The sequence below is a fragment of the Hyla sarda genome, chromosome 4, assembly GCF_029499605.1.
Source record: "Hyla sarda isolate aHylSar1 chromosome 4, aHylSar1.hap1, whole genome shotgun sequence".
NCBI lineage: Eukaryota > Metazoa > Chordata > Amphibia > Anura > Hylidae > Hyla > Hyla sarda.
In genome coordinates this window covers 316320577-316347114 of record NC_079192.1, presented here as the reverse complement: position 1 = coordinate 316347114, position 26538 = coordinate 316320577, and the positions used below count along the sequence as shown (strand labels likewise).

The 26538-nt window shown below is 41.5% G+C and overlaps 2 protein-coding genes across 2 annotated transcripts; both read right to left on the bottom strand.

The window, feature by feature from the left end:
• Nucleotides 1–32: 32 nt before the first annotated feature.
• On the bottom strand, nt 33–10556 carry GRXCR2 (glutaredoxin and cysteine rich domain containing 2). The gene is made up of 3 exons (XM_056574890.1): nt 10224–10556; nt 8286–8483; nt 33–257 (listed from the first exon to the last, which is right to left on the bottom strand). The coding sequence occupies exons 1-3, from the start codon at nt 10554–10556 to the stop codon at nt 42–44; spliced, it is 747 nt and encodes a 248-aa protein (XP_056430865.1). The 3' UTR covers nt 33–41.
• Nucleotides 10557–22183: 11627 nt separating this feature from the next.
• On the bottom strand, nt 22184–25574 carry LOC130369529 (protein spinster homolog 1-like). The gene is made up of 2 exons (XM_056574889.1): nt 25354–25574; nt 22184–23770 (listed from the first exon to the last, which is right to left on the bottom strand). Exon 2 carries the CDS (start codon nt 23743–23745, stop codon nt 22231–22233), a length of 1515 nt encoding a protein of 504 aa, XP_056430864.1. The 5' UTR covers nt 23746–23770; nt 25354–25574; the 3' UTR covers nt 22184–22230.
• Between the last annotated feature and the right edge of the window lie 964 nt (nt 25575–26538).

Genomic DNA, 26538 nt, shown 5'->3' with positions numbered 1-26538 from the left:
TTTTTATTGCCAACACTTTCCAATCTAATAGGAAGACATTTTTATGGTCGAGGAGATATAGGTCTTCCAAATTCTTCTGTTTCATCAGCACACATCTGGCAAGGCTGTAAGCCATTCTCATCACAAGCAGGACAACGCAGAGAGCGGTAAGATTCTTTAAATCTGTTGGCTAACATTGAAAACTTGCTCCCATGACATAGAGAACAAGGTGCACATCCAGAGCCCTTGCACTGTGAGCACTCATGGGTCTTGTCAACCTGAAAAAGCAAATAGGGCACACTATAAATGAAAATGTCCTACCTGCTCTTATGGATATTAAGAAAATACACAGATTTTTTCTAGTGCTACTTTCAGCGATTGACAGCTGCATCCAACTCAAAGTATTACCCTGGACTACATACAGTGGGGCAAGAAAGTATTTTGTCAGCCACCAGTTGTTCAAGTTCTCCCACTTAGAAAGATGAGAGAGGCCTGTAATTTTTATCATAGGTATACCTCAACTATGAGAGAGATAGTGAGAAAAAAAATTCATAAAATCACATTGTCTGTCTGATTTTTTAACAATTTATTTGCAAATTATGGTTGAAAATAGTATTTGGTCACCTACAGACTGGCTCTCACCGACCTGTAACTTCTTCTTCAAGAGTCTCATCTGTCCTCCACCCGTTACCTGTATTAATGGCACCTGTTTGAACTTGTTATCAGTATAAATGACACCTGTCCACAACCTCAAACAGTCACACTCCAAAACTCCACTATGGCCAAGACCAAAGAGCTGTCGAAGGACACCAGAAACAAAATTGTAGACCTGCACCAGGCTGGGAAGACTGAAACTGCAATAGGCAAGGAGCTTGGGGTAAAGAAATCAACTTTGGGAGCAATTATTAGAAAATTGAAGACCTACAAGACCACTGATAATCTCCCTCGATCTGGGGCTCCTCGCAAGATCTCACCCCGTGGTGTCAAAATGATCACAAGAACGGTGAGCAAAAGTCCCAGAACCACACGGGGGGGGGGGGGGGGACCTGGGGAATGACTTGCAGACAGCTGGGACCAAAGTAACAAAGGCTACCATCAGTAACACACTATGCCACCAGGGACTCAAATCATTCAGTGCCAGACGTGTTCCCCTGCTTAAAGGGGTATTCCAGGAAAAAACTTTTTTCTATTTATCAACTGGCTCCAGAAAGTTAAACAGATTTGTAAATTACTTCTATTGAAAAATCTTAATCCTTTCAGTACTTATGAGCTTCTGAAGTTAAGGTTGTTCTTTTCTGTCTAAATCCTCTCTGATGACACCTGTCTCAGGAAATGCCCAGTTAAGAAGAGGTTTGCAATGGGGATTTGCTTCTAAACTGGGCGTTTCCCGAGACAGGTGTCATCAGAGAGGATTTAGACAGAAAATAACAACCTTAACTTCAGAAGCTCATAAGTACTGAAAGGATGAAGCTTTTTTAATAGAAGTAATTTACAAATCTGTTTAACTTTCTGGAGCCAGTTGATATAGATATATATATATATATATATATATAAAAAAAGTTGGATGATACAGAAGAGGACTGGGAGAATGTCATATGGTCAGATGAAACCAAAGTAGAACATATTGGTAAAAACTTAACTCGGTGTGTTTGGAGGAAAAAGAATGCTGAGTTGCATCCAAAGAACACATACCTACTGTGAAGCATGGGGGTGGAAACCTTTTCAGAAAAGGGACCAGGACAACTGATCCATGTAAAGGAAAGAATGAATGGGGCCATGTATTGTGAGATTTTGAGTGAAAACCTCCTTCCATCAGCAAGGTCATTGAAGATGAAACATAGCTGGGTCTTTCAGCATGACAGTGATCCCAAATACACCGTCTGGGCGGCTTTGTAAGAAGCATTTCAAGGTCCTGCAGTGGCTTAGCCAGTCCCCAGATCCGAACCCCATAGAAAACCTTTAGAGGGAGTTGAAAGTCTGTGTTGTCCAGTGACAGACCCAAAACATCACTGATCTAGAGGAGATCTGCATGGAGGAATGGGCCAAAATACCAGCAACAGTGTGTGAAAACCTTGTGAATACTTACAGAAAACGTTTGACCTCTGTCATTGCCAACAAAGGGTATATAACAAAGTATTAAGATGAACTTTTGTTATTGACCAAATACTTATTTTCCACCATAATTTGCAAATAAATTCTTTAAAAAGCAGACAATGTGATTTTATGGATTTTTTTTTTTTTTTTTTTTTTTACTCATTCTGTCTCTCATAGTTGAGGTATACCTATGATGAAAATTACAGGCCTCTCTCATCTTAAGTGGGAGAACTTGCACATTTGGTGGCTGACTAAATACTTTTTTGTCAGCTAAAACTGGAAAGTTGTGCTGTAAAAAGTCTTGTATGAAAGAAGTATAAAGAGTGTGTCTCACTGCTCATGAAGAGAAAAATGGACACATGGAAGATTTTTTCTACTACATCTGAGTAACCTTATCTAATTAAAGTTTTAACTTTTTGGTGTGCAACTGAGATCTGTACAAATGTGTTTAGCTTTTCATCACAGTCAGTGGTTTGTAAATCCTTTAATGCAAGAGCAAAGTGTAACTTTGGGTCAGCTGAACTTTTCTGAACCCTTGCACTATGTAATAAAATAGCATATTTCTTTTCAGCTGGAATAATCAGATTCTGGAAGATTTATGTTTTTTGTATGGTACCATTTTGGTGTACATATAACTTATTGAGTAGATGTCCTAAAAGATTTTTTTCAAACTTGAACCTACAGTATGTTCAATCAGTGTTAACTTAGATGAGGCTTTAAAGGCCCATAGACATTGCCCGCTTCCCCACAGCTCCTCTGTGTCATCCTGAAGCCTCCACCAGTCCTCTTCTCTTCTCTAACCAGGCAGCGTGGGACAAAGATGCTACCTACAGTAGAAGTTCAAGGAGCATCTGTTCTGTGGCATAGTCCAATTTGTGTGTGTCTTTAACCCCTTAAGGACACATGACGTTCTCATACGTCTCCATTTCCGAGTCCTTAAGGACACATGACGTATGAGAACGTCATGTGTTTTACCGGCCCCCCGCAACCATCTGGAGCGGAGCCGGTCCCCGATGCCTGCTGAAATCGTTCAGCAGGCATCGGGGCATATCGCCCAGGGGGGTCATTATGACCCCCCATGTCGGCGATGGCCGCAGATCGCTGGACAATTCAGTCCAGCGATCTGCGGCGGATTCCGGGTCAATCGGGTCTCCAGTGACCCGGTGACCCGGAATTATTGGCTGATCGGGGCCGTCAGAGACAGATCAGCCAGAGCCTGCAGGGGTGAGGTGGCACTGGTGCAACCTCACGATCGCCCTGATTCGTCGGCCGGATTACCGGCCAACCAATCAGGGCGTCTGCTGCGGGTGTCACTCCCGCAACCCGCTCCGCCCCTCTTCCGGAGGACGTGAGCGGGTGCGGGACGTGCACCCCGGGTGCTGGGGACCCCGATCCCCGGCGCCCCTGTTGGGATCGGGGCCCCAGGAGCAGCGGCGGCGGCGGAGACGACGAGGGACTGACCTGTGCGGCTGGATCGTTGGAGGTGAGTGACAGCCTCCTGCTGTTGCTTAGCAACAGCTCCCAGCATGCAAAAAGGGCATGCTGGGAGCTGTAGTTATGCAACAGCAGGAGGCAGACCACCACAACTCCCAGCATGCCCTTATGGGCATGCTGGGACTTGTAGTTTTGCAACAGCTGGAGGCACATTCTTTCTATGGAAAAGTGTACCTTCAGCTGTTGTGTAACTACAACTCCCAGCTTGCACAATCAGCTAAAGTGCATGCTGGGAGTTGTAGTGGTGCATCTGGTGGTTGCATAACTACAACTCCCAGCATGCCCGTTGGCTGTCGGTGACTGCTGAGAGTTGTAGTTTTGCAACAGCTGAAGGCACACTGAGTTAAGTAGCAATCCAGTGTGTCTCCAGCTGTTGCATAACTACAATCCCCAGCATCCCCAGCCAAAGTAGTATGCCTCCAGCTGTTGCATAACTACAACACCCAGCATGCCCTTCCGCTGTCCGTACATGCTGGGGGTTGTAGCTTTTGCAACAGCTGAAGGCACACTGGTTGCAAAACACTGAGTTTGTTACCAAACTCGGTGTTTCACAACCAGTGTGCCTCCAGCTGTTGCAAAACTACAACTCCCAGCATGCACTGATAGACCGTACATGCTGGGAGTTGTAGTGTTGCAACAGCTGGATGTCCCCCCCCCCCCCAATGTGAACTTACAGGGTACACTCACATGGGCGGAGGATTACAGTAAGTATCCGGCTGCAAGTTTGAGGTGCGGCAAAATTTCTGCCGCAGCTCAAACTGCCAGCGAGAAACTACTGTGAACCCCCCGCCCGTGTGACTGTACCCTAAAAACACTACACTACACTAACACAAAATAAAATAAAAAGTAAAAAACACTACATATACACATACCCCTACACAGCCCCCCTCCCCTCCCCAATAAAAATGAAAAACGTCTGGTACGCCACTGTTTCCAAAACGGAGCCTCCAGCGGTTGCAAAACTACAACTCCCAGCATGCACTGATAGACCGTACATGCTGGGAGTTGTAGTTTTGCAACAGCTGGATTTCCCCCCCCCCCCCCCCAATGTGAACGTACAGGGTACACTCACATGGGCGGAGGATTACAGTAAGTATCCGGCTGCAAGTTTGAGCTGCGTCAAATTTTCTGCCGTAGCTCAAACTGCCAGCGAGAAACTACTGTGAACCCCCGCCCGTGTGACTGTACCCTAAAAACACTACACTAACACAAAATAAAATAAAAAGTAAAAAACACTACATATACACATACCCCTATACAACCCCCCTCCCCAATAAAAATGAAAATCGTCTGGTACGCCACTGTTTCCAAAACGGAGCCTCCAGCTGTTGCAAAACAACTACTCCCAATATTGCCAGATAGCCGTTGACTGTCCAGGCATGCTGGGAGTTTTACAACAGCTGGAGGCACCCTGTTTGGGAATCACTGGCGTAGAATACCCCTATGTCCACCCCTATGCAAGTCCCTAATTTAGGCCTCAAATGCGCATGGCGCTCTCACTTTGGAGCCCTGTCGTATTTCAAGGCAACAGTTTAGGGCCACATATGGGGTATCGCCGTACTCGGGAGAAATTGGGCTTCAAATTTTGGGGGGTATTTTCTGCTATTACCCTTTTAAAAAATGTAAAATTTTTGGGAAAACAAGCATTTTAGGTAAAAAATATATATATTTTTTTACATATGCAAAAGTCGTGAAACACCTGTAGGGTATTAAGGTTCAAATTACCCCTTGTTACGTTCCCCGAGGGGTCTAGTTTCCAAAATGGTATGCCATGTGTTTTTTTTTTTTGCTGTCCTGGCACCATAGGGGCTTCCTAAATGCGGCATGCCCCCAGAGCAAAATTCGCTTTCAAAAAGCCAAATGTGACTCCTTCTCTTCTGAGACCTGTAGTGCGCCAGCAGAGCACTTTTCACACCCATATGGGGTGTTTTCTGAATCGGGAGAAATTGGGCTTCAAATTTTGGGGGGTATTTTCCGCTATTACCCTTTTTAAAAATGTAAACATTTTGGGAAAGCAAGCATTTTAGGTAAAAAATAATTTTTTTTTTTTACATATGCAAAAGTCGTGAAACACCTGTAGGGCATTAAGGTTCACGTTACCCCTTGTTACGTTCCCCGAGGGGTCTAGTTTCCAAAATGGTATGCCATGTGGTTTTTTTTTGCTGTTCTGGCACCATAGGGGCTTCCTAAATGCGGCATGCCCCCAGAGCAAAATTTGCTTTCAAAAAGCCAAATGTGACTCCTTCTCTTCTGAGACCTGTAGTGCACCAGCAGAGCACTTTTCACCCCCATGCGAGGTGTTTTCTGTATCGGGAGAAATTGGGCTTCAAATTTTGGGGGGTATTTACTGCTATTACCCTTTTTAAAAATGTAAAATTTTTGGGAAACCAAGCATTTTAGGTAAAAAATATATATATTTTTTTTACATATGCAAAAGTCGTGAATCACCTGTAGGGTATTAAGGTTCACTTTACCCCTTGTTACGTTCCCTGAGGGGTCTAGTTTCCAAAATGGTATGCCATGTGGTTTTTTTTTTGCTGTCCTGGCACCATAGGGGCTTCCTAAATGCGGCATGCCCCCCAAAAACCATTTGTCGCTCCTTCCCTTCTGAGCCCTCTACTGCGCCCGCTGAACAATTAACATAGACATATGAGGTATGTGCTTACTCGAGAGAAATTGGGTTTCAAATACAAGTAAAAATTTTCTCCTTTTTACCCCTTGCAAAAATTCAAAAATTGGGTCTACAAGAACATGCGAGTGTAAAAAATGAAGATTTTGAATTTTCTCCTTCACTTTGCTGCTATTCCTGTGAAACACCTAAAGGGTTAATACACTTACTGAATGTTTTTTTGAATACTTTAGGGGGTGTAGTTTTTATAATGGGATCTTTTATGGGGTATTTGTAATATGAAGACCCTTCAAATCCACTTCAAAACTGAACTGGTCCCTGAAAAATAGTGAGTTTGAAAATTTTGTGAAAAATTTCAAAATTGCTGCTGAACTTTGAAGCCCTCTGGTGTCTTCCAAAAGTAAAAACTCATAAATTTTATGATGCAAACATAAAGTAGACATATTGTATATGTGAACCCAAAAAAAAAATATTTTGAATATCCATTTTCCTTACAAGCAGAGAGCTTCAAAGTTAGAAAAATGCAAAATTTTCATTTTTTTCATCAAATTTTGGGATTTTTCACCAAGAAAGGATGCAAGTTACCATAAAATTTTACCACTAAGTTAAAGTAGAATATGTCACGAAAAAACAATCTCGGAATCAGAATGATAACTAAAAGCATTCCAGAGTTATTAATGTTTAAAGTGACAGTGGTCAGAATTGCAAAAAACGCTCCGGTCCTTAAGGTATAAAATGGCCTGGTCCTTAAGGGGTTAAACACACAGAGTTAAAAGTTGCACTTGCTCAGACTTCTGGGACAGAATATACTGTTATATATGCTACTTTATGAAATCTGAGCAGATATATGCAAAGACAAAAAGAAGCAGACAGGGGAAGGCACTGCCTTGTGCCGTTACCAGGGGTGAGATGGTTAAATCGGGGTTGCCGATTACTCACGTACCTGGTGATGTTGGGCTCAGAGCTTAACATCTATAGTAGATGTGGAGGGTGGCTGAAGGATGCTTGGGTTTCCACTGGCGGGGGGCGAGCGGGGAAGAAAAAAGCCAGGTAATTTTCGGGTGCACACCGCAAATTTCAAAGAACCATGGATACCGTGGATTCGATTTTAGTTATTTTATTCATATAGACAATGCGTTTCAAGAGTGGTTCGCTCTCTTTTTCAAGTCCTTTACAGAAATGACATGCAGTCAATGCTTTATACATAAAAAGTTTGAAAAAACCCGGGAGTTTTGCAGGATGGGTGACGTAACGCACTTGGAACATCACATCCTGTTCACACATGCTCTGATTGGTCACATACACTTACCTGTGTGAACAGGATGTGATGTTCCAAGTGCGTTACGTCACCCATCCTGCAAAACTCCCGGGTTTTTTCAAACTTTTTATGTATAAAGCATTGATTGTATGTAATTTCTGTAAAGGACTTGAAAAAGAGAGCGGCCCGCTCTCGAAATGCATTGTCTATATGAGAGACAGTAATATAGCAGGTCAGTCTGTACAACTATTAGCTGTAGTGTTATACAACTCTCCTGACTCTGGCCTGTCTATACTATATGCTATGTGCAGTTTTTGTACTGTGTCCTATGATATGCAGCTTGATACTTATCTCCCATTCCTCCTGCTTATAAGAACAAGCAGGGTGTAACCCCTCACTGGAAGAAAGGCTAAAGCTGCATCTCATTATACACAATAAAACACAGGATATTCTGCAAGGTGATTTAGTTAACACAAGATCTTTGTCACTAGTCTATCACTTGCTGCCCTTAGATAGAACTCACCGTACATTCATTATGATGTGACTCCACCCCTAAAGCATTTGCAAAATCAGCGATATTAAAAAAAAATGTTTGCCTTTGTTAAAAGAGTCATACCAGAGAGGGAGAAGGAGTCAAGCTGGCAGAAAAAACTATAAATGGCATGTCAGCTTAAATAGGCATACGCAAGAATCATGACAATATTCCCTAATCTATGCTGCACTATTTATATCGATGGAGATCTCCTTTACTATACATCTAGTGTAACACACAAACAGTGTATGTAATAAAAAAAAAAGAAGAAAAGGCGTTATCTTTTTCATATTTCTCACCTGGGTGTGTTGGTGAACCAGACTGTTCTCATAGCTCTTCATAGCTGTATGACATAAATCTCTCTGATGCGCTCGCCGTCCTTCTTTTGGCGACCATTTGGTATTGTCTGACACTTCTGTGTTGATAACAGGAGTTCTTATAATCTTTAAATTACTGGTGTAAATTATGATCTTGCCAAAGTCTATTACATCAGATGTCTATAAAAGAATTATGGTAAAGTAATTATAGTACATAAATAGCAGTAATATTATATAGATTTGAGTTTACCCTTTTCTCACTGGCACCATGTAAATGAACAGGCTAATGGCATGAATCCTGAGCCAAAAGTTTATTTCATTATATGCTCAGATTGATGCTTCTATCCACAGTGCAGTCTGCACCATCAAAGTGTTCACTTGACAGTCCAACCCGATGATGTGACTGGGAAGGGAAATAAATGGTTTCCCGTCAACAAAAAAATCAGAAAAAGTATGTCCTCTCTGCTTATCTGTATGTACAGATCACTGGGATCTAATAGCCTGTTAACATGTCACTGTTATTTGTGATCCATATATAAGAGGACAGCAGGGAACTTCTAGATCAATGCCTTCCAAACTGTGGACCTTCAGATGTTGCAAACCTATATCTCACAACATTTCCAGACAGCCGTTTTGTGTTGAATGTTATAGGGGTACTCTGGTGGAAAACCTTTTTTTTTTTTTTTTTTTTTTTTTTTTTTTTAAATCAACTTGTGCCAGAAAGTTAAACAGATTTGTAAATTACTTCTATTAAAAAATCTTAATCCTTCCAGTACGTATGAGCTGCTGAATACTACAGAGGAAATTATTTTCTTTTTGGAACACAGAGCTCTCTGCTGACATCTCTGTCCATTTTAAGCACTGTCCAGAGTAGGAGAAAATCCCCATAGCAAACATATGCTGCTCTGGACAGTTCCTAAAACGGACAGAGATTTCAACAGAGAGCACTGTGCACGTGATGTCAAATAATTTCCTCTGTAGTATTCAGCAGCTATTAAGTACTGGAAGGATTACGTTTTTTAATAGAAGTAATTTACAAATCTGTTTAACTTTCTGGCACCAGTTGATTTAAAAAAAAAAAAAAAGTTTTCCACCGGAGTACCCCTTTAACTATGAAACAAACTACCTAAACCTTTTAATGACCATATTTTAGCATTTTTTTTTCTTTTAGGGTATTTTAAATTTTTAACACCATTTACATTTTTTTTTTACTACGTGTAGTCCCCGTATAAGACTTCACTATGTGATTACATTTCATTACTTGAAAAGTAAATACACTGCAATTCTTGTGTTTTTTGCGAACTGTCAAATTACTGCTCTGCTCAGACTGTAATAGAAGTCCTAACTTGGCGTCTATGGTCAACCACACTTCTCAGTCCCACAAAAAAAAAAACAATAATATTTTAGACCGCTGTAGCACACTGAAATGAGTGGGTCAGGCAGGGGCAAACTGTGGTATAAGGATGTCGGTATCTATTTTTCCCAGGTTTCTGAAGTTATGTATGCCATAAAATTTACATTGTATTAAGTGAGAACTTAGCCTAATAGAGATCTAGGGATAGATTTACCATGTACACCGGGAGATGTCTCAACACATACAACAAACGGGCACCGAAAAGAGCCTTATCTTAATGAACTCTGTGTAAGTCCAGCCTAAAATTTATGTATACATTAGCATTTATATATTGCAGCCATATTGCCGTATTTGCAAAATGTTGAGAAAATGCTTGGAAATGAAAGGATACAATGAAACCTGTTATATTACTGCACAGTGTGAAAACAGAATTATGCTGTGTTTGTTATGTCAGAGTTAGTAGTAAAGAAAGAAGATATAATTTAATTGAAAAACATGCCAACAACAAGACAAATAAAAACCACAGCCACTGTACGACAAATAAAAACCACAGCCACTGTACTTACACTCTTGCCTATCCCATGACAACCAGAAAACATGGGGTCTCCAGCTAGTCGGTAAGAGGTGCCATCTTTGAAAACACTTATTCTCTGAGCCGTCAGGCGAGCTGTTGGATAGAATTGTGAATGCATTTCTGCTGGGTTGTAATAATGTTCAGAGGACTCAAAACTTTCATGTAGAAAACTGTGAGGATACTCTTCATCCGGTGACTCCAGTTCATGGCCATCCTCAAACACCTGCTTCAAGACCCGGCCACTGAATGCTGATGAGATCTTAAATCTTACTTTCCTAGGTCTGTCTTCATACTTTTGGCTTAATTTTCTCTCCAGTTCATCCATAAGCTGCTGAAGTTTGCTTCTATATTCTTTTAATTCTTGCAAAACTAAACATGAATGTGTCAATGTAGCTTTCTGTGCACTTTGTCTTCATCCGTTTCTGCAAGTGATAAATAATTCACACAAGGCTTAAGATCTTCTCATGTAACTTCAACCAACACCACCTTATTAAGTATTAATAAATACTCATGAAAGAAGTAATCATATACGTGAGGTGACAACTACATCACCTTAGCTTTCACATCCTCTATGTGACTCAGTTTACAAACACATCAAAGTCAGCAGGCCAAGTATGAAATTAAGTCTTTATTTACACACTCATCGTTTCTGCGATGGATACAATATATGAAATACAACTCAATATCTGTGGAATTCCGGGGGGGGGGGGGGGGGGATCTGTTGCTGTAGCTGCTTTAAACTGTGTTGAGGGCAAATGAATGGACTCTAGTGAACCTCCACCTTTGTAGGGCTGGTTTACAATGCTCAAGAACAATGTGGTAGGCAGAAGTGGGAGATAGACAGTTAGCATGGATACTTAGCTGGCAAGTTGTCAGGTTTTGGACACCAGAAGTAGGCTTGTAGTTGGTTTGTGTGAGGGATGATGAGTGTTGCAGTGTCCGATGGCTGAAATGTAACAACCCTGTGCTTAACTGACCATTCCAACTAACCACTTGTGGTGTTGGGGTTTGAGGTGCAGGGTAGATGCAGAGCAGATGTTATGGCCCAAGGAGCAGATGGTATTAACCTCTTCTTGTCGTGACGCCAGGGCGTGGTTTAGCCTTAATCACCCGATGGTAATACCGCTGATCCTGGATTAGGCAGGGGCAATGAAGACACCAATGCCAGATTATGGGTAACGGCAACTTTACTGAGGCAAGACAGGTGATATAGTCTTTGCAGTACAGCCAAATATCCCAGGTAGGTGATACAGGGGGATCTTGCAGGCTTGCTGGGACCTGCAGTAGTTAGACTGACTTAAGTGCAGGCCACGGTGACTACAGATGGACTTCACTTACTGATGATTGACTTGTGGCTGCAGGAATTTAGGCTGGAGGCCTCCAATGCTCTGGACACAGACACTGGAACAACTTGACTGGACTTAACCTCAGCAGAAGTAGCAATGTGCTAAGAGAGAGATTGCAGCCCCTCCCCTGGTTATATAGGGGGCCTGTGCAGGGAGCCCATAGGGTCACTTGGGGGGGGGGGGGGGGTCACTGGAGACCTCTGGATAGCAATTATGTGGTACAAACATTAAAGCAACAATACATTAAATGAGGCAAACCTATATACATAATGGGGGTATTCTGCAGGGGAGCCCTGGGGACATGCAGGGTCTCTGCCTGATAGGGCAGGAGGACAATACGGGGCCACATCATCCCGTACTGGGATATCAAAAACTCCCCCAATTGAATAAAGTAACCCTCGACGCCCTGTCCGGGAGGGCGGAGGAACGAAATGGCCACAGGGGCCACATGCAGTCCTGGGGCATTGCCATTAGCATCCATTTCCAGGCTGAACCTTAGTATGAACAATGAAAATAAAGAGTTCTTGTATAATGTCCATACACGCTCTCAAGAAACATGACAAATAAAGTTACGCTTGACTATAAAATACTTTATGCAACTGTTAACACAATATAAGACAGATTGGGCTGCCAGAGGCCTTTTACCCAATACCTTGGCTACTGGAATCCCTTGGCATAACACACTTCTCCCCAGAGCACTAGATATATAATTTAGTCTAGACATTTGTTACCTTTGACTGTTTGATACGTGCATAACAGGTTACAGGTATACCTTGTGGCCAGGAAAGTATCCTGAGCATGAGGACACACGAGAAAATACATTAGACATATGACAAGATATAGAGACATTACTGTGGACTGTTTTATGGTTAGTGCTACAGCCCTAGTGAAATGACAGATATGTGTACATGAATATATATATATATATATATATACTCAGTGGGGGAGATTTATAATTGAGTTTACCCCTTTTTCTTGTGTATTTTTTGCGCAAAAATTTGCGCATTGACTTTCATTGCGTCTTTTTTGTGTGTCTTTTTTGATAGAGCAAAAAGCAAGTACTCTATTTTTTTGTGCATTGTGGAATGCAGTCTACAGTGGATACTAATTTATCATGTGCGTTTATTTTGTTTAGATGCAGTTTTTTGCACAAATACGTTTTTTTTAGGCAAAAATACACCACCAAAAAGGACACGTAGGAAAGTTTTCTACTAAGACAACCGGGGGATGCAGGAGCCGTCCCTAAACACTGCTAAACTACAACTACTCCCATCATGGGACAAAGCTCCCCGTCGGCTCCTGTATACAGCTCTCACATTTCAGAATCCACGCCCTGAAAGACGGGAGCTCTGATTGGTGAATAGCTATCCACCAATCAGAACTCCTGTCTCCCGGCGGTGGCGATTATGAATTATGAGAGGTGTTTACAGGAGCCAGCTGGCAGCGCAGTGTAGCCACATGTGCCGCCGGCTTGTTAACTTAGAAAATGTGGATCGCAGCGGGACTCTGGAGAATGACCTGCTGCGATCTGCACCTCAGCCCCTGGACAATAACTGGAAGTTGTAGTCCAGAGGCTAAGGTGCAGATTGCAGCAGGTCATTCTCCAGAGACCCACTGCAATCCGCATTTATTAAGTTAACAAGCCGGCTCCTTGATACACCGCTCATCAGGGGCGGACATATCGCCTGCGCAGCCGGTTCAGCTGCACAGGGGCCCAGCGTGAGAGGGGGCCCGCTGCCCTCTCCAGGTCCGGCCCCAGAGGCGAGCAATAGGCCACATACCACCGCATACTCCCCGACCACAGCAAGTTTGACAGCACCCGGATGGACGCTGCGTTCAACCACCCCTGCAGCCAGTGGCGTCTCTGGGGGGGGGGGCAGAGGGGGCCACGGCCCCCCCTACATCATGATTTCCCCCCCCCTTGTGTCCCCCCTAGCAGCAGTAGGTCACTAGCAGCTCTCATGGCCACCAGTAAGGGGCCCGAGCCCCCGCTGCACCCGACGCCCCCCGGAGCCATCTACTCCGGCATCCTTTTTTTAAATAAATCTTCAGCCAGCAGCCCTGTCACCACGCAGGGGCCGCGCTATGCAGACTGGGAAGAGCAGACAGGAAGCTCCTCCCCCTCTCTCACTCCCCTGTATGCTGGACCTTGTGGAGCAGGCCCGCTGTCCCGCTGTGTGTATACAGGCCCGGACACCACCAGTATGGAAGACTTACCTGCCCACTGCTGATGCTGCCCTTTTAAAGTAAGTAACTTTCTTGGGGGAGAGGGGGAAAGTTGTAGCAGACAGTGGGAGATAGTTCAGTGTTTCCCAACCAGGGGGCCTCCAGCTGTTCTCCCAGCATTCCTTTGGCTTTATGAGCATACTGGGAGTTGTAGTTTTGCAACAGCTGGAGGCCCCCAGGTTGGGAAACACTGATCTATCTATCTATCTATTATATATCTATCTCCTATCTATCTATCTCATATCTATCCATCCATCCATCTATCTATGTCCATCTATTTATGCATCTATCTATCTTTCTCATATCTATCTATCTATCTCATATCTATCTATCTATCTCATATCTATCTATCTATCTATCTATCTCATATCTATCTATCTATTCTCATATCTATCTCATATCTATCTATCTATCTATCTATCTATCTCATATCCATCTATCTATCTCATATCTATCTCATATCTATCTATCTATCTCATATCTATCTATCTATCTATCTCATATCTATCCATCCATCCATCTATCTATGTCCATCTATTTATGCATCTATCTTTCTCATATATATCTATCTCATATCTATCTATCTATCTCATATCTATCTATCTCATATCTATCTATCTCATATCTATCTCATATCTATCTATCTCATATCTATCTATCTATCTCATATCTATCTCACATCTATCTATCTCATATCTATCTATCTCATATCTATCTCATATCTATCTATATATCCTCATATCTATCTCATATCTATCTATCTCATATCTATCTATCTATCTCATATCTATCTATCTCATATCTATCTATCTCATATCTATCTATCTCATATCTATCTATCTAACTCAGATAGATGAGAGATAGATAGATAAATAGATGTGAGAGATAGATAGGTATATGGATGATATATAGATAGATACATATATATATATATATATATATATATATATATATGAGATAGATAGAAAGATAGATAAATAGATGATATATAGATAGAGAGATGATATATAGAAAGATACATAAATAGATGGATAGATAGATGATAGACAGATCGATAGATAGATGATAGATACGTAGATATGATATAGATGGATAGATGATAGATAGATAGATATGATATAGACAGATAGATTAGATAGATAGATAGATAGATAGATAGATAGATAGGAGATAGATGGATATGATATAGATAAATTTATATGATATAGATAGATAGATCAGTTTCCCAACCAAGGGGCCTCCAGCTGTTGCAAAACTACAACTCCCAGCATTCCTTTGGCTTTATGAGCATACTGGGAGTTGTAGTTTTGCAACAGCTGGAGGCCCCCCTAGTTGGGAAACACTGATCTATATCAATCATCTATCTATTATCTATCTATCTATCCAAAAAAAAATAAAAAATCAAGAGACCAGCAGCACACAGAAACATTTGTGCAAAAAAGTGGAGATTTATTGCATAATCCCAGTGTACAAAAGAAGCGACGTTTCAGCGACCTCTCGTCGCCGTTTTCAAGGAGCTTGAGAACGGCGACGAGAGGTCGCTGAAACGTCGCTTCTTTTGTACACTGGGATAATGCAATAAATCTCCACCTTTTTTGCACTAATTTTTCTGTGTGCTGCTGGTCTCTTGCTTTTTTCTAGTACAAGTGAACCTCTCACCAAGGTCCACACCCAGCGTGCACCATTGCATTGGTTTTCTTAATTTTGTTGTGCTGCTCTTCTGGAGTTTTTTTTTATTTATCTATCCATCTATCTCCTATCTATTTATCTATCTATCCATCTCATATCTATCTATCTCATATCTATCTATCTCATATCTATCTATCTCATATCTATTTATCTATATCATATCTATCCATCCATCCATCTATCTCCTATCTATCTATCTATCTCCTATCTATCTATCTCATATCTATCTATCTCATATCTATCTATCTCATATCTATCTATCTATCCATCTATCCATATCCATCTATTTATGTATCTATCTATCTTTCTATTTATCTATCTATCTCATATCTATCTCAGGTAGATGAGAGATAGATGAAAGATAGATAGATAGATATGAGAGATAGATAGATAGATGATATATAGATATATAGATATGAGATAGATAGATAGAAATATAGATTAATAGATGATAGATAGATAGATGATAGATAGATATGATATAGATAGATAGATGATAGATAGGAAATAAATGATAGATAGATATGAGATAGATCATAGATAGATATGCGATAGATAGATATGATATAGATAGATAGATAGATAGATAGATATGATATAGATAGATAGGAGATAGATGGATAGATAGATGATTGATAGATAGATAGAGCAGTGTTTCCCAACCAGGGGGCCTCCGGCTGTTGCAAAACTACAACTCCCAGTATGCTCATAAAGCCAAAGACATGCTGGGAGTTGTCGTTTTGGAATAGCTAGAGGCCCCCTGGTTGGGATACACTGATCTATCTATCTCATATCTATTATCTATCTATCTATATATCATCTATCTATCTATCTACAAAACTAAAGATCCAGCGGCACTCCCAGATAAGGTGCAAAAACAAAGTGTTTTATTCCCCCATGTATGTGTGACGTTCCGATAGCATCCCGCCATCTTCATCATACGTACAGTTGTACATTCTGTAGTCTCTGTGACATCACTGTGCTTCATCATAAACTGTGACATCACTGTGCTTCATAATAAACTGTGACATCACTGTGCTTCATAATAAACTGTGACATCACTGTGCTTCATAATAAACTGTAACATCACTGTGCTTCATAATAAACTGTGACATCACTGTGCTTCATAATAAACTGTGACATCACTGTGCTTCATAATAAACTGTGACGTCACTGTGCTTCATAATAAACTGTGACGTCACTGTGCTTCATAATAAACTGTGACCTCACTGTGCTTCATAATAAACTGTGACGTCACTGTGTTTCATAATAAACTGTGACCTCACTGTGCTTCATAATAAACTGTGATGTCACTGTGCTTCATAATAAACTGTGACATCACTGCTTCATAATAAACTGTGACATCATTGTGCTTCATAATAAACTGTGACATCACTGTGCTTCATAATAAACTGTGACATCACTGTGCTTCATAATAAACTGTGACATCACTGTGCTTCATAATAAACTGTGACATCACTGTGCTTCATAATAAACTGTGACATCACTGTGCTTCATAATAAACTGTGACATCACTGTGCTTCATAATAAACTGTGACATCACTGTGCTTCATAATAAACTGTGACATCACTGCGCTTCATAATAAACTGACATCACTGCGCTTCATAATAAACTGTGACATCACTGCGCTTTATAATAAACTGTGACATCACTGCGCTTCATAATAAACTGTGACATCACTGCGCTTCATAATAAACTGTGACATCACTGCGCTTCATCTTAAACTGTGACATCACTGCGCTTCATAATAAACTGTGACATCACTGCGCTTCATCATAAACTGTGACATCACTGCGCTTCATAATAAACTGTGACATCACTGCGCTTCATAATAAACTGTGACATCACTGCGCTTCATAATAAACTGTGACATCACTGTGCTTCATAATAAACTGTGACATCACTGTGCTTCATTATAAACTGTGACATCACTGTGCTTCATATTAAACTGGGACATCACTGTGCTTCATAATAAACTGGGACATCACTGTGCTTCATAATAAAGTGTGACATCACTGTGCTTCATAATAAACTGGGACATCACTGTGCTCCATAATAAACTGGGACATCACTGTGCTTCATAATAAACTGTGACATCACTGTGCTTCATAATAAACTGTGACATCACTGTGCTTCATAATAAACTGACATCACTGTGCTTCATAATAAACTGTGACATCACTGTGCTTCATAATAAACTGTGACATCAATGTGCTTCATAATAAACTGTGACATCACTGTGCTTCATAATAAACTGTGACATCACTGTGCTTGATAATAAACTGTGACATCACTGTGCTTGATAATAAACTGTGACATCACTGTGCTTCATAATAAACTGTGACATCACTGTGCTTCATAATAAACTGTGACATCACTGTGCTTCATAATAAACTGTGACATCACTGTGCTTGATAATAAACTGTGACATCACTGTGCTTCATAATAAACTGTGACATCACTGTGCTTCATAATAAACTGTGACATCACTGTGCTTCATAATAAACTGTGACATCACTGTGCTTCATAATAAACTGTGACATCACTGTGCTTCATTATAAACTGTGACATCACTGTGCTTCATAATAAACTGTGACATCACTGTGCTTCATAATAAACTGTGACATCACTGTGCTTCATAATAAACTGACATCACTGTGCTTCATAATAAACTGTGACATCACTGTGCTTCATAATAAACTGTGACATCACTGTGCTTCATAATAAACTGTGACATCACTGTGCTTCATAATAAACTGTGACATCACTGTGCTTCATAATAAACTGTTACATCACTGTGCTTCATAATAAACTGTGACATCACTGCGCTTCATAAACTGTGACATCACTGCGCTTCATAATAAACTGTGACATCACTGCGCTTCATAATAAACTGTGACATCACTGCGCTTCATAATAAACTGACATCACTGTGCTTCATAATAAACTGACATCACTGTGCTTCATAATAAACTGTGACATCACTGTGCTTCATAATAAACTGTGACATCACTGTGCTTCATTATAAACTGTGACATCACTGTGCTTCATAATAAACTGACATCACTGTGCTTCATCCTGTAATTTGATGTCACTGTGTATAACAACCCTGTAGTGACATCACAGTTTATTATTCTTGAATGCTGACTTCACTGTGTATATTTTCCCAGTACAATGACATCACTGTATAGTTACCCTCTACTGTGACAACACTGCGTTTATTAACCCTGTAGTGGCAAAATTGTTTATTGTCCCTGTACAGAGACATTACTGTTTATATTAACTCTGAACTGTGATGTCACTGTGCATATTTACCCTGTATTGTCACTCGCAGTGCAAGGTAAATATGTACAGTGGCATAAGGGTATACAGGCTTAATATATACAGTGATGTCACAGTGCAGTGTAAGTATCAACAGTGATGTTGCAGTATAGAGATAACACACAGTGATGTTATAGTTCAGAGATAATATACACAGTGATGTCACAGTACAGGGATAATACACACAGTGATGTCACAGTACAGGGATAATATACACAGTGATGTCACAGTACAGGGATAATATACACAGTGATGTCACAGTACAGGGATAATAGACAGTGATGTCACAGTACAGGGATAATACACAGTGATGTCACAGTACAGAGATAATACACACAGTGATGTCACAGTACAGAGATAATACACACAGTGATGTCACAGTACGGGGATAATACACAGTGATGTCACAGTACAGAGATAATACACACAGTGATGTCACAGTACAGAGATAATACACACAGTGACATCACAGTACAGGGATAATACACAGTGATGTCACAGTACAGGGAGGGATAATATACACAGTGATGTCATAGTACAGGGATAATACACAGTGACATCACAGTACAGGGATAATACACAGTGATGTCACAGTACAGGGATAATACACAGTGATGTGACAGTACAGAGATAATACACACAGTGATGTCACAGTACAGGAATAATACACAGTGATGTCACAGTACAGGAATAATACACAGTGATGTCACAGTACAGGAAAAATACACAGTGATGTCACAGTACAGGGATAATATACTGAGTGATGTCACAGTACAGGGATAATACACAATGATGTCACAGTACAGGCATAATACACAGTGATGTCACAGTACAGGGATAATATACACAGTGATGTCACAGTACAGGGATAATACACAGTGATGTCACAGTACAGGGATAATACACAGTGATGTCACAGTACAGGTATAGTACACACAGTGATGTCACAGTACAGAGATAATACACACAGTGATGTCACAGTACAGAGATAATACACACAGTGATGTCACAGTACAGGGATAATACACAGTGATGTCACAGTACAGAGATAATACACACAGTGATGTCACAGTACAGGGATAATACACAGTGATGTCACAGTACAGAGATAATACACACAGTGATGTCACAGTACAGGGAGGTATAATATACACAGTGATGTCATAGTACAGGGATAATACACAGTGACGTCACAGTACAGGGATAATACACAGTGACGTCACAGTACAGGGATGATACACAGTGATGTGACAGTACAGAGATAATACACACAGTGATGTCACAGTACAGGAATAATACACAGTGATGTCACAGTACAGGAATAATACACAGTGATGTCACAGTACAGGAAAAATACACAGTGATGTCACAGTACAGGGATAATATACAGAGTGATGTCACAGTACAGGGATAATACACAATGATGTCACAGTACAGGCATAATACACAGTGATGTCACAGTACAGGGATAATATACACAGTGATGTCACAGTACAGGGATAATACACAGTGATGTCACAGTACAGGGATAATACACAGTGATGTCACAGTACAGGGATAATACACAAAGTGATGTCACAGTAAAGGGATAATACACACAGTGAGGTCACAGTACAGGGATAATACACACAGTGATGTCACAGTACAGGGATAATATACACAGTGATGTCACAGTACAGGGATAATACACTCAGTGATGTCACAGTACAGGGATAATATACACAGTGATGTCACAGTACAGGGATAATACACACAGTGATGTCACAGTACAGGGATAATACACAGTGATGGCACAGTACAGAGATAATACACAGTGACTTCACAGTACAGGGATAATACACACAGTGATGGCACAGTACAGGGATAATACACAGAGTGATGGCACAGTACAGAGATAATACACAGTGATGTCACAGTACAGGGATAATACACAGTGATGTCACAGTATAACCATCTCACAGCCGGACCACCATGTAATTTCAGCAGAAAATAAAGCAGGGCCTCATGTTCAAGTTTCGCCTAAGGCCTCACAAAGTCTAGAGCCGCCTCTGGTTTGCCCTACCATGGGACCTGGTGGGACCATAAGTCCCAGGTGGCACTTTTCAGGGGCAGCATTTTGCTGCCCCCTTTTTTTTTGTGCCTAGTAGGTTCATGGTAGGGTTGGCGCCGCCGCTGCTCACTGTTCTAAAGCAGCTGCGGAGTATAATAGCGCAGCGGGCACTTTAGACAGTGAGTCTGCCTCCGGCCGACCGGGGTCTGACGAGGGACGTCGTACAAGTGACGTACTTCTGCAGACCCGCTCAGGAGGACGTCAGTGACGTCACTCGTCAGGCCGCTGCCGGAGAGGAGAAGCGCTGTGCAGGGCAGGTAAGTGTGTCTCTGTGTGTCTCTGTGTCTGTCTGTGTGTTTGGGGGGCTATGGCTACCTAATGTGAGCAATCTATGCTACCTAATGTGGGGAAACTATGTTACCTAATGTGGGGAATCTGTGCTACCTAATGTGGGGAAACTATGCTACCTAATGTGGGGAAAGTATGCTACCTAATGTGGGGAAGCTATGCTACCTAATGTGGGGAAACTATGTTACCTAATGTGGGGAATCTGTGCTACCTAATGTGGGGAAGCTATGCTACCTAATGTGGGGAAACTATGTTACCTAATGTGGGGAATCTGTGCTACCTAATGTGGGCAAACTATGCTACCTAATGTGGGGAAGCTATGTTACCTAATGTGGGGAAACTATGTTACCTGATGTGGGGAATCTGTGCTACCTAATGTGGGGAAACTATGTTACCTAATGTGGGGAATCTGTGCTACCTAATGTGGGGAAACTATGCTACCTAATGTGGGGAAACTATGTTACCTAATGTGGGGAATCTGTTCTACCTATTGTGGGGAAACTATGCTACCTAATGTGGGGAAACTATGCTACCTAATATGGGCAAACTATGCTACCTAAGGTGGAGAAACTGCTACCTAATGTAGGGAATCTATGCTACCTAATGTGGGGAAACTATGCTACCTAATGTGAGGAAAATATGCCACCTAAGTGGGGAATCTATGCTACCTAATGTTGGGAATCTATGCTACCTAATGTGGGGGGCTTGAATGAGCTGCGGCATATGGGAGGCCTTAATAAATAATTAGAAACTTAAACAGCAAGTGACATATGGGGGTTCACCTGAGTGAGTGACACATGGAGGGGGGGGTGCTGAACAATTGATGTTTTGGGGGGGGGGGAACAGGCACATTCTTTGCACAAGGGCCCTCTGCTGTCTGTGTCCGCCTCTGGGTAGAGAATAAGGGGTAAAGTGGAACATAGAACAAATGCAGTTATTTTTTTCTTAATTTTTTTTTAATGAAGTCAACGAGATAAATGTAAGCAATGACTTTTCCTCAGTCTGAAGCGCGGTCCTCATCGGCAGGAAGCAGTGAGGAGGAGGAGGATGACGGAGGTTCTGATTCCATCTCTGCTTCTTTTTCGTCCCTCTCTATATATAGGGCCGTGGCCATGAAGAAGGCCCCTCCGATGACTGCCATTATGGTGCAGGTCATGAGGGCATACTCCAGGCTGCGGTATTTCAGAAGAGGGGATTTGGCATATCCTCGTTCGTAGGTGTCAGATATCAGGCCGATGAGGTACGGGCTGCCGGCGTCACCTAGGAGGTGATAGATTGTCATCTGCACGGCCAGGGCTGAAGATCTCCTCCACGGAGTTACTACTTTTAGTATAATGTCAGATATGAGGGTGAAATTTACTGACAGAAGCGTCTCTCCGATGAAGATGAAGATGTTGGTGGCAACGAGGCTGATGTTGCCAAAAGTCAATGCCAACAGAAGAAAAGGGGCAGAGAGCATCATCGCGCATCCACACACAAGCGGGTCCGCCCGTGGGTTGGATTTGCGATATCTTTTACTTATCTCCGTCCCTGCTACAACTCCCAGAATGCCGGAAACGACTGTAACCACACCAAATATTAGGATGTCGTGATAGTCACACGGTTCAGCACGGCAAGGGTCCTTCTCTTGTAGGAGTGTTCGTGCGTGGGTCAGGTATGACGGACCCCATACACCTATGGCTCCCACTATGAAGGATACAGCCGTCGATCCCATGGTGGTTAACATGAAGCTTCGATTTTTAAATAGTTTTTTCAGATCTGTCGCCCATTTGGCAAATTTCTGGGATTTGTTGTTCTTCTTCCCGTTTGTAGTCGTTCTTGGAAGCTCCTTTGTGACCAAAATCATCAAAGCCACAGCTATGAGGCCCAGGCCAGGGGTGACCCGAAATGCCCAGTGCCAATCGCCCCTTGCTGCATCAGTCACTTTGGGCCCGATGATGTATCCTAGTCCGCAGCCTACAGGTATGACGGAGTAAAACACGTTCAGCATGCGGGTCCGCTGGTCACTTGTAAAAAGGTCTGCAATGATGGAGGGGGCGATGGTGCAGAAAGTCGCCTCTCCGGCTCCAACCAGTCCACTCGTCAGCAGGAAGAGCAGGAAATACCCGTCAGGGATGAAGGACAGGGTAAGTGTCATGCTCAGCCAAACGATGACTCCTGCGCAAACAGTATATTTCTTATTACAGTGGTCGCCCAAATATCCGGCAATTGGTGCGACCAGCACGTAGCTTCCAATGAACAATGTATTCAATAAGCCGGACAGACTAGCATTGGTGTCATATGCTTTCTGTATATAAGGCAGCACCCCCGCCACGCTGGAGCGATTTGCATAGATGAGCAAATTAACAAAGGCGAGGATCACTACGGTGATGATGGAACGTGCGGTGGACATCACGCTTAGAGATGGCAGATTCTGCCTCTCAGGGATATCGCCCTTTTCTACATCCATATCACTATGGTCCTCCATTGCTTCTTCCTCCTCCTTCAGCAATGGGTCTTGTGGAGAGGCCATGGTCACAGGTCAGAGCCTGAAAACACTAGAGAGAGAGAGATAAGTGAAGACATTAGACAACATGTCATCATTCCTGTCATTATACAATAGATCCTTCATACAGAGCAGAAATGTCCAGCACAGAACCACAAGATAACACTAAGACCATCGCAGCCTCAGAAGAAGACGCTTCTCTATAAGTGTTTTATATGGAGACGTCTTCCCTGAGGTTACCAATGTCTGATAACGCTGAACCTTTCCGGTCCTAGTAATATCTGATAACCCTAAACCTGTCCGGTCCTAGTAATATCTGATAACCCTGAACCTGTCCGGTCCTAGTAATATCTGATAACCCTGAACCTGTTCAGTCCTAGTAATATCTGATAAACCTGAACCTCTCCGGTCATAGTAATATCTGATAACCCTGAACCTGTCCGGTCCTAGTAATATCTGATAACCCTGAACCTGTCCGGTCCTAGTAATATCTGATAACCCTGAACCTGTCCGGTCCTAGTAATATCTGATAACCCTGAACCTGTCCGGTCCTAGTAATATCTGATAACCCTAAACCTGTCCGGTCCTAGTAATATCTGATAACCATGAACCTGTCCAGTCCTAGTAATATCTGATAACCCTGAACCTGTCCGGTCCTAGAAATATCTGATAACCCTGAACCTGTCCGGTCCTAGTAATATCTGATAACCCTGAACCTGTCCGGTCCTAGTAATATCTGATAACCCTGAACCTGTCCGGTCCTAGTAATATCTGATAACCCTGATCCTGTCCGGTCCTAGTAATATCTGATAACCCTGAACCTGTCCGGTCCTAGTAATATCTGATAACCCTAAACCTGTCCGGTCCTAGTAATATCTGATAACCCTGAACCTGTCCAGTCCTAGTAATATCTGATAACCCTGAACCTGTCCGGTCCTAGTAATATCTGATAACCCTGAACCTGTCCGGTCCTAGTAATATCTGATAACCCTGAACCTGTCCGGTCCTGGTAATATCTGACAACTCTGAATCTGTCCCAGTAATGGTGGATTATAAGGGCTTGGCTGTATGGTCACTGGGCCATGTGAACTTCATACTGTAGATACAATTGGGCTATCCTGCTATATACATTTACTAATAATGAACCTACCCCACCTCATTGGGATCTATCTGTATCCTATATGACTTTCTGCCACTAGTTGATTTGAAAAATGTTTTCCCTTTCGGAGTACCCGGAGTATTTCTATTGTTAGTACACACAGAATTCTATTATATACTATTATATTTCTGCCCTAATCTTTCTGTTATTCTTTTACTACACCACCAAATCTTTCTCATAGACTTATATCTTTTAGAACTTCATGAATTAGGACTCTTTTTCTTGGGGGCTTTTTTGGGCATAATTGCATTTTTGCAAGAAAAAGCTCTGGTCATGATACTATCTGTGCGTTTTATTATGTTTAATGCCTAAGCCAAGTATTGTCACAATTCTATGAGAAATATAACTTTTGTTATTTCTTTTGGAAATTAATTTCTTGTTTTTTTTTGCTAAAAAAAAAAAAGCAACAGCAATAAAAAAAAAACTGTCAAACAAAAAGCCCTGTGTATGTATGAATAGAAGAGGCTGAGACTTACCTTGTGGTTCTCTCTTCAGACAAGGAACGGTCAAAATCTTGAATTCTCTATCGCAAATAGAAACTCTCTAAGAAACACTTTGCACCACAGGTTGTGAATGCAAAACACACTGAAGAGACTGTAGCCGGCGCGCACCTCCTTGTACAGCTTACGGTGACATCATCACAAGCATGTGTGACATCACAGGGTTCTAAACCATCTTCAGGTATGTGTTTATCTGTATAGTAAATGTGAGTAGCCGTATTAGTCCAGTGATACAGATTGTAATACCTTTTTTATTGGACTAACATAATTTTGTAGAGACAAACTTTCGGGATTCCTCCCTGATAATTTATAAAGTCCTTTGATCATTAGTCCTTGGCTATTGGACTTTATAAAGGGAGGAATCCTGAAAGCTTGTCTCTACAAAATTCTGTTAGTCCAATAAAAAAGGTATTACAAGAGACTGCAACATATTTTTTGATTTGTGTGTATATATATATATATATATATATATATATATATATATAGTTCCAAGCGTGAGTAGGCGCCTCCAGCTAGGGTCCGTGTCCAGGATTCTGCATACGTAGTTCCAAGGAAAATGCTGTGGCACTCAAGGTATGGTGAAAAAATTAAAACTATTTATTCATCCCAAATGTGCAAAGAGCAACGTTTCAATGGTCTCTCACCATCATTATCAAGCCACTTGATAATGATGGTGTGAGATCATCGAAACGTCGCTCTTTGCACATTTGGGATGAATAAATAGTTTTCATTTTTTCACCATACCTTGAGTGCCACAGCATTTTCCTTGGAACTACGTATGCAGGATCCTGGACCCGGATCCTAGCTGGAGGCACCTACTCAAGCTTTAGGAGTGCTGCTTTCTTCTTTGAAATATATATATATATATATATATATATATATATATATATATATATTAATATTAATATACACCTAGAAATACATCAAGTACATAAAAACATCTTTTAGAAAAATATTTCTCCAGGCCTGCCGAGTATATGCCCGTACTTCACAGTGTCTTCTTAGTTTATATATTTTAATCTTTTGACCTTTTAACCCCACTGGGACCAAGGGCATCCTGGGACTTAAAGGGGTATTCCAGGCCCAAATTTTTTTTTATATATCAACTGGCTCCAGAAAGTTAAACAGATTTGTAAATTACTTCTATTAAAAAATCTTAAT

Bases quoted from the DNA above. Each gene is read 5' to 3' on its own strand.
- GRXCR2 (XM_056574890.1), bottom strand. From the start codon at position 10,556: ATGGATGAACTGGAGAGAAAATTAAGCCAAAAGTATGAAGACAGACCT. The intron at 8,484-10,223 runs GTAAGTACAGTG...ATTCTTTTATAG, and splicing joins GTCATGGGATAGGCAAGAGT to ACATCTGATGTAATAGACTT. The intron at 258-8,285 runs GTGAGAAATATG...TTGCTTTTTCAG, and splicing joins TGGTTCACCAACACACCCAG to GTTGACAAGACCCATGAGTG.
- LOC130369529 (XM_056574889.1), bottom strand. From the start codon at position 23,745: ATGGCCTCTCCACAAGACCCATTGCTGAAGGAGGAGGAAGAAGCAATG.